Source organism: Podarcis vaucheri, assembly GCF_965113315.1.
Source record: "Podarcis vaucheri genome assembly, chromosome: 8".
Taxonomy (NCBI): domain Eukaryota; kingdom Metazoa; phylum Chordata; class Lepidosauria; order Squamata; family Lacertidae; genus Podarcis; species Podarcis vaucheri.
In genome coordinates, this window is record NC_138766.1 from 38,090,895 (window position 1) to 38,104,627 (window position 13,733).

The window sequence follows — 13,733 nt, forward strand, 5'->3', positions numbered from 1 at the left end:
ATAACAATTTCAACTGGAAGCAGAATTCAGCTCATTAGTTATTAAGACTGACAGGCTGTGATCATATTCCAGTAACACATGCAGAATCAGGATCTAGAAAGAACTGGAGAAAAGATCAAAGAGAAGAGCAATAGATGCTAGTGGAGTCTAAAGCAAGGAGGGGGAGTCTGTGGCCTTCCAGGTGCTGTTGAATTTCAGCAGCCTGAGCCAGCATGAACAGTGGTCGGAGATGATGGGGGGGCACTAGGACTATTCCTACTTTGTAGAGTCCCCAATATTTCCACCTGGCCTGGAGGAGAAAACAGGCTTAGCTGTGAGGTGTAATTGGAAAATATTCCACTTTTTGTTGTTGTTTAGTCGTGTCCGACTCTTCGTGACCCCATGGACCAGAGCACCCCAGGCACTCCTGTCTTCCACTGCCTCCTGCAGTTTAGTCAAACTCATGCTGGTAGCTTCGAGAACACTATCCAACCATCTCATCCTCTGTCATCCCCTTCTCCTTCTGCCCTCCATCTTTCCCAACATCAGGGTATTTTCCAGGGAGTCTTCTCTTCTCATGAGGTGGCCAAAGTATTGGTGTCTCAGCTTCAGCTTCAGGAATTCTACTTTTAAATTTGCTTAATTCCCATGAAACAGATTTTCTAGAAGTTCTTCTCATTCTGATTGTGTAATAGACAAGACGCTGAGTATTAAACAGATCACTGACACTTCTATGTGTTTTCTTTGCCGTCCCATTGCCCAGAAGATATAATGAGCCAAATCTGATGGATGATATTTGAGGAGGTAGAAAAGAAGTATGTTGGGAAACTGCAAACCAGGACTCCTGAGTAATGAGGCATAATACGGCTGAGTTTTCCACTGGCTTTGAAAGAATGATCAAACTGAAACATAGACTATGTGTTATAAATGAAACCATTGATTGAAGCAAAAGGTCTTTTTTGCAGGTGGGCAAATTCCCTGTTCTGCTCTCCTCTTCCCATACGTGCACACCTATGTATTTATTTTTATTTTTGTTGTGGGCATGCTATACAGATAGGCTTGTCTGCTGCATCTACTTTTTTTATTGAGCTGGAGTGACCAGAACTCCTCTGAGTCTTCCTGAGCAGAAACAGAGTATGCTCATGAGCTTCCTAGATACTTTGGGGCTGTCCATAGCTGAAAGCAGAGTCACATCTTGAAAGTGAATCTTAGGCACCTCATGGAATAGGGCATCGGTAGGTGTAATTAGCCGAAGACAATTGCTATTTTGATAAGCCATGTCCACATTCTCTCATTTGATAAACATTGTCTCTCACCAGTGGCAGAGATGTGATACAGATCCACTCTATCTGAAAATAAAATCCCCGAGATAACTTTTAACTGGAGAGAGAATTCATAGTTCACAGCAAATTCATTAAGATAAGCCTGTGTGTGTGTGTGTGTGTGTGTGTGTGTGAGAGAGAGAGAGAGAGAGAGAGAGAGAGAAAGAGAGAATCACTTTTCATATATTTTCTTTTGCATATTTTTTGTGTTTCTGCCCCACAATAAATTGTGTAGGATATCCTCAGTTATAATGTTCCAGATATTATTGCAAATTTACAACAATCCTAAAATAATACCCCTTCATTTTCAGCAAATTTCTTCCTGCATTTTCCAGTTACTTAAATCAGAGCCTTTATTAATTGTAGCAATTGATCAATCTCTCTTCTTCTTTTTTTCTTTTTTTTTAAAACAGCAACTGATGATCAAAATGCAATTTTTTGCTAGCTAATCCCAAGGGGGTTATATGCCTAGCCAGATACATTTCCACAGTATGTTTCCAAGTTACTTCCTTTGCTCAGTTAGAGATGGTGTCCTTATTTCCGTAATTATTTCCACCTCTTTAGATGCCCCTCTTTGCCTGCCTTGTTAGAAGGAGAACTTAATCTTGATGGAGCAGTTGTGTTTACTGTGCTGCCATCCGCTATTTTACTTCAAGACAGCTTACTCCATAGGTTCTGTCACCAAATAATGTTCAGCTGAAAAAAGATTGAAATGTTTCTTATCCGTAGGGCATGTTCTGGAAATGAACTTGGGCTTCTTTCTGGTATTGCTGTTCTCATGTCAGTACATGTACTTGTTACTGCTGTCTGGAATTCGTTGTTTTCAAATATAATTTCAGTTTACTAGAAATAGCACATTAATATCCTGGAATGCTATAACGGCTTTGAAAACATGGCCCCTGTGATTGATGGATCATTGGTATGTCTATTACATTATGAGAGAAAGGGTAACTAGAACAACAGGCTGTTTTTGGCTGTCCAATTGCAGTTAAAATTGATACCTTCCTTTAGCCACAAGATGTCATTAAACATCCCCTTTCATTTCCCAGGATAGTTTCTGGAGTTGCATTTGACCAAATGAGATGTGTGAGAGAAGTTTCTTTTAAGTTTCAACCTGTAAGCTGTACAAGAGAACTTTTTTGAAAACAACAACTGTATAGATATGACACACCATGTTTGGGTGAAAAATAATGGATTGTTTCTAGCAGAACAGGACTTTCTATTTGTAGATGAATCAGCTGTCACCTGGGAGTGAAAGGCAACAAGCCACTCCTTGCTATGGTATTTGGGTGAATCATTTCCTTGCAATTTCCACATCTTCGCTAGAAATCATAGATATTTATCTGAAGCTGCTACGGAAATTTCATGTGATATGAAGCTCTCTTCTTGCTAGACTTTCTGAGGTCAGCCAAATATTGTGCAAATGCCACTGTTGTTGTAAATAAACAAAACTAAACACTAAAATGCAAGAGTTAATGTTTTTGATTTAGTATTTAGCTAGCCACATCTACCTGGTTTTAGTTTTTTCTTAAATCTAAGGGAAATCCTTATAAATCATTAGCATTGTTGCATATCTCTATGATTTGCACATCATGGCTTGTATCTAAGGAAATGCTGAGTCAACGTCCTGTCAGTGCAAGGATTCCTGCTTGTGCAACACAGCTTCCCCTCTCTCCTTCCCCCATGTCCCCCTTGGTCTGTTCTGGGGCTTCCCCCCACCCTCCAGAGCAGATTTGTGGCAAATTTGTAGGGGGAATAACAGGAATCTTTGCATTGATGCAACACTTACTTAGTGCAGTATTGCATACAAGCCTATAAGCTTCTGTAATGTAACACACTTGCTGATCAGTTATTTTTATTTGATTATAGGATTTTAAGGAAGATATTTACATAGTAAAGCAAGAAGGAAGAAAGTGTAGCCATTCAGATGGTGCTGGATTCTCATCAGTCCTGGCCACCATGACCGATAACCAGGAATTATGCTATTCAATATCTGTTGGAAGCCATTGGGAGTAATCCTTTGGAGATTTGGGGTGTGGTGTCACCAGTATGCTGAAAACATGTGGCTTTAATTCTCCATTACACCAGCAGAAGCTCTGCCTGTTCTCAACTGGGGCCTGGATGCAATGGTCGTCTGGAGAAGGGCCATTAAACTGAAATTGAATAAGACAGACTGAGCGAAAAGTGGTTCCCGGAACTTGCCTGTTCTGCGTGGATTTACACTCCCTGTGCAAGAACAGGTGTATAGTTTAGAGGTGTTACTAGAGTCATAATTGTCTCTAGAGACTCAGGTAACCTATGTTGTGAGGAGCACCTGTTACAAACTCCAGTTGGTGCACCAACTATGCTTTTTCCTGGCCTGGCATAACTTGGCCACTGTGACTGACACATAGGTAATCTCAATTTGGGATTTCTCTTGAGATTGAACCAGAAACTAGTGGCTGGGGAGCGTGGACCTGGTTCTGCATATTTGACACCTGTGTAGAGGTTCCTGCACTGGTTGAGCTGGTAGCCTCTGGCCCCGTTCAAGGTCTTGTTGTTAACATATAAACCCATAAGAACTTTCCAGACCTGCTGCAAAGGTCATCAGGGGAAATTTTATTAGTGGCATTACAACCTGCAGATTATTGTATAGTGGTGACCTGGAAAGGGGCATTTTCAACTGCTGTGCCTATTTTTGGGGCTATCTTTCCTGTTGCTGATAGGAGGTGGTATGGTGAGGTGGAGGCAGGTGAATTGCTGCTGCTTACTGGAAGGGAGGAGGAAAGGTGGTGGCAAGGTCAGCAAGGTGCAAACGCACCAAGCAGAGCCAATCTGTTCCCCTGCTAAAGCTTCTGCACTGTGCTGCCCTCCCTGCCACCTCAGCTCTCTAAACCTTGGTAAGTAACAGCAACGCACCTGCTGAGAGGTCAGGAAAGCGCCTCCGCCCCACCTTGCCATCCGCTACTGCCCCCTGCTGTGCAGGAAGCACCATCTGTTTACACATCATCTAAAGACTTCTATTTTTGCTCGGGCCTTCCCCGGTTATTTGTGTTGAAGCTTTGTATTTTCTGAAGCTGCTTTTAATGTTAAGGGTTTTATATTGGTGGTTTTATATTGTATATTTTATAATAATGTTATGCACTGCTTGGAGATTATTTAAATGATCAGTGGTTTTGAAATAATGTTAAATAAGATAATGGGTAGTGTCGTTCAGCAACAGCTGGTGAGCCACAGGTTCCCCATCCCTGCTGAAATGAGAAAAGGATAGCATCAGGAAATTATGTTCATGTTGAGCAAACATTTCACTTCAGGGTGCATGCTGCTGGTGCAATAGAAAAATCATTTTTTTAATGTTAGGAAATCTTTCATCCATTATATAGTAATTGCTGTAATTTTGAAAAAAAATAAATTAGAAATTTAATTGACATGCTAACATCTTCGTACTTGGAATAAGAAAGGTAGAGAACCAATCGCTTTTTTCTTTGTTGGCACGGCAAAGAAAGGAAGCCTTGTTGTTTCCTTTTTTTACTCTGAGATGACTGTGGAAAATAATGAGCTTATGACAGGGATGGAACTGACCTGCAGATAAAAGCTTAGTTCAGAATTGAGGTAAAGGGTGTGCTTTAGAATTCCACCAGGCATGTGGTGGCAAGGGAGAAGGGTGATGAACTGCAGCATATAAATGAGTTAACAGCCTAAAAAGAATTATATAGTGGTTTCAAGAAATAAATGTCCCCAGCATTGTGAAATAATTTCCTTTAGGATGTAATTGTGGATTAATTTGACAGAATTATCCCCTTTTTACCTGCCGGGTCGCGCAAGGCGTGGTGATTACTAACATCCAGGCCTCAAATCTGACACTCCCTTATGAGAGTGCCTTGAAGTTGACCTTTGTGCCAGTGAAGCACCTTAGTTCACCTGCAGCAGGTGAGATGGGGCAGGTGGGCAGTCCAGTGAAGAAAGGCAAACACCTTCCTACTATGGAAGTTTTTCATCAAACCAGGAGCCATCCCCTAGAATTAGTCCAGCTTTGTCTCACACTGCATTCACCGAAGACCTTTGCTGGTTCCCCTAGTTCTCTCCCCCCCCCCGTCCCGCTCAAAGAAACTTAGCAGTCCATGTGGTATCTGTACTTCTATTAATGCTGGTAGCTGAACGTTCCTCTTCAACCAGGCCTTGGGCTGATTAACACCCGATGCCCCTTTAAATGTATTGTGTGGGGGGTACTGGTTTGTTGTTAATTTTACTATGGATTTTGTGGTTTGTATATTGTAATTTTATGTTGTGAACCTCCCTGAGATCTGCAGAGTTTGTATAATTTAATAAGTAGTAGTAGTAATAATTTCCTCTGGACAATCAAAAGCGCTTTACACCATTAGCCAACTGCTGAAAAACACGTGTGTGTGTGTCTGTGTGTGCCTCTCAGTGTCTCCAGTTGCCAGCCAACCTTCCCTGCTTCCTAATTACTATTATTATTATTTGTGTTTGTTTGCTCTCTTATGGTACAGATACCTCATCAGCGCTCCATTGCATTAACTGTAGTGTACTTGTAATAGATGGCTTTAGGAGATCACATTATAAATCTATCCAGCTTCTATTCCCCCCCCCAGGTACTTTTAACACAGAATTTTTGCAGTGTCCATTGAACATCACTTTCAGGTAGTTTACATTCTGTAGGCTTTTATGAGGCTGCCTGTGTTGTTCTTTAGCAAGTTCTAAAAGTACATTGTGATTGCAATATTCATATTTGTGGCCTAGACTCCTTTGAGAGCCCAACAAAGACATACTCAGCCTAGTGTCAGTTGCCACTGTCATGTTAATAGTGCATTCAGCACATTTCCAGAAAGTTTAGCTTGGCTGAAAGACTGGGGTATGGACAGAAGAAGACACCTTCCCAACAATCTTAGTCATTTTCAGATATTTCACTGCCATTCATGGCTGTGGTTAAGTGAAGGAGGGGACCTCAAGGCATCTCCATAGCATGCTTCTTTGCCTGTTAGTCAAGTTGATGAACAGATGACTTCTAAATATTACTGGGTACATTTAAGCACAGGGATGAGCATCCTTTCCTGTAGTGATTTACAACAAGAGGAATTTTTTGAGACAGTGCTGTGTCCTGTCAGAGAGAGTCAAAATTTTGAGTTTGTTCCTACTTTTATTCATTCAGGTTTTATATCGTTTTATTCCAATTTGTTTAATCCCAATTTTATTTTAACATCTGTTAAATATACAGGCACATTTCTAAAGGAGAATGTTGTGATTTCCCTGCAGAATCCAGAATTTCAGGTTTATGCAGTTGCAGATAATTAAATTTTGTTCTGAGTTAATTTCTACTGATGTTACCTGGTTCTGATTTCATATGGATACAAACTTTCCATCGTTAAATTCTTGTGATTGCCAGATTAGCAGATGCAAACAAATCTACTGTATCACAACAGTACAATATCTGCAATCTCACCTGAATACAGAATTTATCAGTAAAGCTAAATAAATTGAAGAAGATGGGAATGTTACATGCAGTGTCCCATCATTCCAGGCACATTTTGCGACAGGGAATTTCATTAGGGCGAGCAGTTTCTGAGCTTTGGGTGCAGTACTGCACCTAAGATTTCATATTAAAATTGCAGAGTGGAAGGAAAGGAGGAGGTTTTTCTGCCTCCCCACTTCCACCTACTCTCTGAAGACTGGAGAAGAGACCCTCTTAAGAATATTAGGGGGAGGTGAGCAGGGGAAAGACTAGACCATGTGAAAAATGAACATGTTTTAGCTGCAGTGATTCATTTTCAACTTTGTATTCTTGTTATTAAAAAGTGTGCCTAGACATTCCATTGTTGTGCCCATAACCTAGGTTTAAGGTGCCATTTAGCTCCTGGCTTTCATATCTCAGTTTCTAACACTGGTTACATGGCTGGTTCATTTATTAGCATTGTTTAATTTCAAATCATTAATGCTCCCATGTCATCCCAGAAACACTCTTCAATACCATCTGTGAACACAACACAGTTGTTGTTGTTGTTGTTTTCATTTTCTGCTGCTAACTTCTCAAGATTATAGGTTTTATTGCTCTGCAATCCGCAATAAACTCAGAGCAGATGTTTAGATCTTGCAGCATTTCAAACATTCTTGCTTCTGGAATGTACAGGTTTATAGCTTCAGGGCTATGATAGATAAGGGTTAGGATTAGGCATAAAAATCAGTGCTGAAATAAATTAGTCTTTCATTCAGGAAAGTGGCTTTTATTTATGACATTCCTGTATTATACATCCGCATCTTGGGATTCTCGGCTATCTCTGCCTAATTGCTTAATGGCTGTACTAATGTCAAGTCAGAAGTGTGTAAGCAGTGTAATGAATTAATTTGTCTCTTTTACGTCTCTTGGAAGCATCAGAGCAGCATACTTGTTCTTAGTCTCTCACCTAAATCATGGCCTTGACCTACTATGTCTCAGACACCTTGCACCTTCAACTTGCCTGAACTCTGGATTCAATCCAGACTTACTCATGTCAAAGCCTATGGGCTGTGTATGACAGGCAGAATGATTGAAACATTCAATCCACTACCAGGTGGTAGTATCCCTCCACTCAGCCCTGCTTGGATCCAGCTGGCACAGCAAAGAGGCTTTTCTTCACCACTTGCCCTTGTCAGTGTGAATGGCAGGGCTGTGTATGTGGCAGTGGTTAAGATGCGCCATTAACACTGGAGAGTGTAGGTAATCCTGGCCTTGATGGTCTGACTCTGTAGAAGGCAGCTTCCTGTAACCTGCTGGTGGCTAGGGGTTTTGACTATGTTAAAGCCGGGGAGGTTGGCCACACTGCTCTTACAGCTATTTCCTATGTTTGGGAAATACCTGTAGATCTCAGGGCAGATCACAACATAGAATTACAATATATAAAAAACACAGAAATACATAAGAAAAAATAAAAAAGACAAAGACAACCCAATAACCCCCTCACACCCCACCACACATTTAAAAGGGCATCAGATGTAAATTAGCCCAAGGCCTGAATTTTAAAAGATCAAGTTCCTGCAGATACTGAAGCAAGCACAAGAGAGCACTAGAACATTTGAGAAGCACTGTGGAAGGCGACAAGTTCTTGTCAGAGATTTCCCATAGCACTAGAGTGCACAAAGCACCACTGAGACAGAAATAACTCAAGGAAGCTTTGGTTCATTCAGAGAACAATGGCTTATATTCTGGGTATATGTGGAAGAGACTTGACACGCCAACATAAGTAAGGCTGCTGCAAAACAGCCACTTCCAGTAATTTTTTAGCTGTCATTTGTCTTTTAAAGCAAATGGGTGCGATACACAACCTAATTCCATAAAACAAACTATGTTCACACAAACGCCATCTTTAACAAATCCATAACACCTTAGAACATGTGTGTTGTTGTTACGGACCCACCCACAGTGACCCTTCCCCAGAGAGCAAGGCCTTACCCAAGAATGGTGACAAAACTGGACAAGGCAGTGTTCTGGGATTAAAAATAATTGGCCACAACTTTCTTTGGCCAACTGCAGTCCTGAGGTCAGGTGCAGCTGGCTTTTGTCAGCCAAGGTGGACCAAACTGTAGCCTGTTCCATTCCACCTGTTCTCCACCTTTGAAGTAAGCAATACCTGCTTAGTCCATACAGCAACAAAGCAGAGACATAGGCATTGAAGCTGCAATCCAGTGCACATTAATCTGGGTGTAAATTCTGTTCAACTCAATGAGCTTACTTCTGAGAAGACATTGACAGGACTACACTTTGCATCGTAGTTGGTAGCCTTCTTAAAGTAGTTGATTTAAGAGAGTGTAGATATATATATGGATAGGCTCCCATTTTCATTTGTATTAGAATAAAAGCAATTAATATAAACCTCATAATTATAATATTTAGGTAATTAAAACACACCCAAACAGGTCATGAATCTCTCCAGCCAGCTGAGAGACTAGAAGATGCGCTCTCCATTCTTGTCATTAAATTGTGAGCAATGGACTGCAAGACCTCTTAAGACACTAGGAAAGAAAAAATAGACAGTCAGATTAGAGTTAGGTTTTTACATCCTAATCTGTAGTAGAAAATTCTCACAACATCTGGTACCCACTAGCAAATGAGCCAACGTCAACATTCTGGTTTTGAGATATAAAGCCCTACAATGCTTAGGACCTAAATGTTGGGATGCATCCAGGGAACGGGGGCATCAGGCAGGCCGCCAGCTTGCTCCAGCCCACCGGCCGGCAGCCGTGTGAACTCCGGTCTCCCTTGGAACAGCACCAATCAGCGACTCATAGCTTCAGAAGCCTTCAGAAACTTGAGCACGCTCTAATCAGCAGAGTGAATAACTCTTCACAACGGAAGTGGCGGACAGAGGCATATATAAAGCGTATTTACAAGCATTTTATTCAGCATAGTTCATAGACAAAGAAAACATGTCTGCTCTCTTTTGTGTCTAAGCAAAAGCAGGAAGCACAAAGCAAAAGCAATACACCAACATGAATTCCCAGCAAGCTATGCTGGAATGTAAACAGACATGTGACATACAACAGCTCCACACATCTGTTTAGGTGGAACGGAACATCATAATCCTAACACTAAATATTTCATGGCTCTCCTTTTCCCATCTATACTTGTGCAGACATTATTATCTGGAAGGGGCGCCCTCTGAACTGTGCTTCACCTGCCAGGCCGCTTGCCTTCGTATGGTTTGTGAAGATTCTGTATGCTGAATAAGAGCATCCAAACCTGGAGGGGGAATCGCTGTGTAGCTATGTCCCATGAATTCTGTTCCTTCTGTATCTAGTACAATCTAACCAGCCTAGCAGGGCCACATTCAGCTTGGTGGGCCATAGGAACATAGGAAGCTGCCTCATGCCAAGTCAGACCATTAGCTCAGTCTTGTCTGCAGTGGCTGTCCAGGGTTTCAGACGCCGTGGATCAACCTGAGACCTACATGCAAAGATGATGCTCTACTGGTGAGCTGCGGCCATTCCCAAAGTCAAAATTTGGTGGGTTAGACTGCAGGCATGGTAAGGCAGAGTCAGAATTTCAACTAGGTTCTCACAGTTTCATGGCCAATGTGCTGCTTCCTATTCTATGCGGGCTCTTGATGTCCTCCAGTGCTCCTGGATAGCTCAGTTGGTTGAAGCGTGGTGCCGATAACGCCAAGGTTGCAGGTGCCATCCCCATTTGGGACAGCTGCATATTCCTGAATTGTAGAGGGTGGGACTAGATGGTCCTCATGGTCCCTTCCAGCTCTACAGTTCTATGATTCTTTGCTTCCAAAATTCAGATACCTTCAAAGAACCAAGCCCAGTCCTTTCGGCAGCTGATTGATTGCAGCCCATTGCCAAATGCCAGTCCATGAGCACCTCTTGATTAACGCCAATATTCCAAATTATGGAGGAACCAAGCACAAATCGTGGCTCTTCCATGGCATGGACACACTCCCATGTCGCACCTGTTCTGCCTTTCAGGTTGGCAGACACTGACTTAAGCAACACAGCAGGATGCAGTGCACTCCCCAGACCCTGCTGGGCAACATTGTCAGAGGGCAGCGAGCAGCGGCCACCATTGACCCATGACGAAAGCCAGAAACTGACATCAGTAAATGTCTTTCTGTCAGTTTCACAAAATCAGGGCTTAAAATTGAGTCAGGAGTCAGCCTCTGGACATGTTTTTAGGCTCCCCAGCACATGTGAAGAATTGATATAAACAAGGTCTAGCACGTGCACAGAGTCTATTTTGTCCCTTCTAGGATCAGAGGTCAGACTTCAAAGCAGCATGAGCCTGGCTCCTGGTGTATTTCTCTGTAGAAGTTAAGAACTGCCTATTTGCTGATGAACAATAATTTCTTGCAGCTGCTCCTTTGCTGACTCTTGTAATGTACATTTTTTTCAGAACACTGAAGGAAAAGTGGAGGAAGCTGAAAACAAAGCGAGCCCCAAAGCAGACCGGCTCACCCAGCAACCCTCTGAGGACAACGAAGTTTTTGGTATGTGACCTAAGTATCAGAGACGTGGTTCCCGAACCCTTTTCCCCACTTAAATCTTGCTGAGAGTTTTGGTGTACCACTTAAGGCCCCACCCACCTCTTTTAGCAACTGTAGTGTGTTGCACTAGATAGTTTCTTTTATTTCTGATATTTTGTATTGTAGAAGGTAGCACTAGACGCCATTTTAAAAGAAGCAAAGTTTCTGTGAAGTTGGCAGGTGTATGTATGTCATCATTTGATCACCAGCACACTGGCTAGGGATGAGGCAAGTGATGCCTTTGCAAAGGAAGAAAATAAAGGGACGGAAGGGGGAGACATAGTTCTAAATGTTCAACATGATAATTGTGACTTACAATCCATTCTTATGCATGCTTCCACTCAGGTGGACTACAACATCCATCGCCCCAATTGTTAGCCCAACTGGAGCCTAACAGTATCTGGAAGGTCACAGCTTTCCCATCCCTAACTGAAAGGCTTGATTTTGGGTATTTACATCTTCATAATATCTTATGTTGTGGCAGAAGAAGTTTGCGTAGATGACAAGAGCAATTAAATTAGAAGAGGTGGCGATAGCATTTGGAGCAAGGGATGTGCATTTGTTCTGGCCATGTTAGGAGAAACTGAACTTCAAAATAATTATCCAGTGGTATATAATAATGTACTGTGAAATACAACTTCAGGACCGTTGCATAAGCACTGGAGAGAAGTGGAGGGAACAACTGCAACACATGGGAGTTATGCTCAATGGTAAAGAAAGCTGGGAATAAGAAGTTATGGTGCACTTTAACAGCATATTCTTGTATTGCAACAGTGGCTACTGTTAAACATAATTCATCAGTTTAAAAGCTCTGTGGATATGTCATTTAAAAAATATGTTGGCGCAATAATAAGGAAAAACAAAAGTTATACAAAACAAGTTCAAAAACTGCTTGGGGGGGAGAGAAAGAGATTGAGTATGTAGGAGGAGAAAGTGAAATACTGGAATCATTAAGAGCGCTTGATAACTTACTGTGCCTTATATTTTGCTTCTTAAGAGGTAGGTTTTTGCAGGAAACAGTGGGTTGCATTGAACTAACCTTTATTCAGAGTAAAGCAATCAGAGTTAATGGCCATGACTAACTTAGAACCATTTATTTCAGTGGGTCAGCTGAGTAAAAGTTAGTTGAATGTTAGAGTAACGACTCAGAATAAAATAAAATAAAATGCAGTAGATATGGCAATGGCAATTACAGCTTATATCTGGGCTGCTTTTTGATGCGGTTCATTTATATAACACATTCACTGCCATTCTCCAGCAGCGGTAAACAAGATAAGAAAAGCAAGCACGAATGGAAGCAAATAGACACACAGCAACTTACCTGATTAATTCTTTCCTTGGCCGACGCTGTTTAGCTGCCATGCAGTGGATGAAGGCTGTGAGGTTATTGCAGTTCACAGTGATCTGCTGGGCAGCTCCATCCATCAGCTGTAAGCACAATTGTTCCTTGAGAACAAGTCTTCGCATTAATGCCAAATGGTGACAAACCAACACAAAGCTCATTCTGGTTAAGAGAGTGCCGAGAGGTTGTTGCAAGGTGGTGCCATGATCACAGCACAATCCTCCCCTGTTTTTGTTCATTTCAAGGTGAGGATTTTACTAGTGCTGTTATGGACTGGACAAATCCCAATACTTAGTGACCATCATACAGAATCTAAGCAACGCTAATTTGTTGTTTAGTCGTTTAGTCGTGTCCGACTCTTCGTGACCCCATGGACCAGAGCACGCCAGGCACTCCTGTCTTCCACTGCCTCCCACAGTTTGGTCAAACTCATGCTGGTAGCTTCAAGAACACCATCCAACCATCTCGTCCTCTGTCACCCCTTCTCCTTCTGCCCTCCATCTTTCCCAACATCAGGGACTTTTCCAGGGAGTCTTCTCCTCTCATGAGGTGGCTAAAGTATTGGAGTCTCAGCTTCAGGATCTGTCCTTCCAGTGAGCAAGCAATGCTAATTAACAGGCTCTAATCCTATAAAGAAATATTAATTTCTATAGCATTTGTACAAAATGACATTTAAGTAATTCTGCTAATCAAATGCAAATGTGATCAAAAGTAACATCTGTTTAGTGAACTTAATGGATTAGTGTCAAATACATAAAAAGAGCATTTTTTTTTCTGACCACATTGTAAGTGTTCTGAAAAGGAAGTGGAAATAATTTCTGACAGTAATGTGCTATGTAGGGAGAGAGAGATGATCGAAGTCTAATCATTTGTTAAAGGCAGCTGGGGGGACTATTATTATTATCATTATTCATTTCCTTTCTATACCACTTTGTATTTTTAAGATAAAAATCTCAAAGTGGTTTACAACATACATTAAAATGTCACATGAAGCAACACAGAGTGAAACATTACAGAAGAAAGCCAAATATAAATTCAAAGCAGTGTAATTAACTAAATTATTAACTAAAATATTTAGTTTATATTTAGTATAAA

At 41.5% G+C, this 13,733-nt stretch overlaps 1 protein-coding gene across 2 annotated transcripts in view; it reads left to right on the plus strand.

The window, feature by feature from the left end:
- MBP (myelin basic protein) overlaps positions 1-13,733 on the plus strand; it is a 78,651-nt gene that overhangs the window by 10,706 nt on the left and 54,212 nt on the right. For both annotated transcript variants that reach the window (XM_082235040.1, XM_082235039.1), the window contains exon 2: positions 11,167-11,260. In XM_082235040.1, the coding sequence (XP_082091166.1) occupies positions 11,167-11,260 (94 nt within the window). The remainder of the gene's footprint in view (positions 1-11,166; positions 11,261-13,733) is intronic.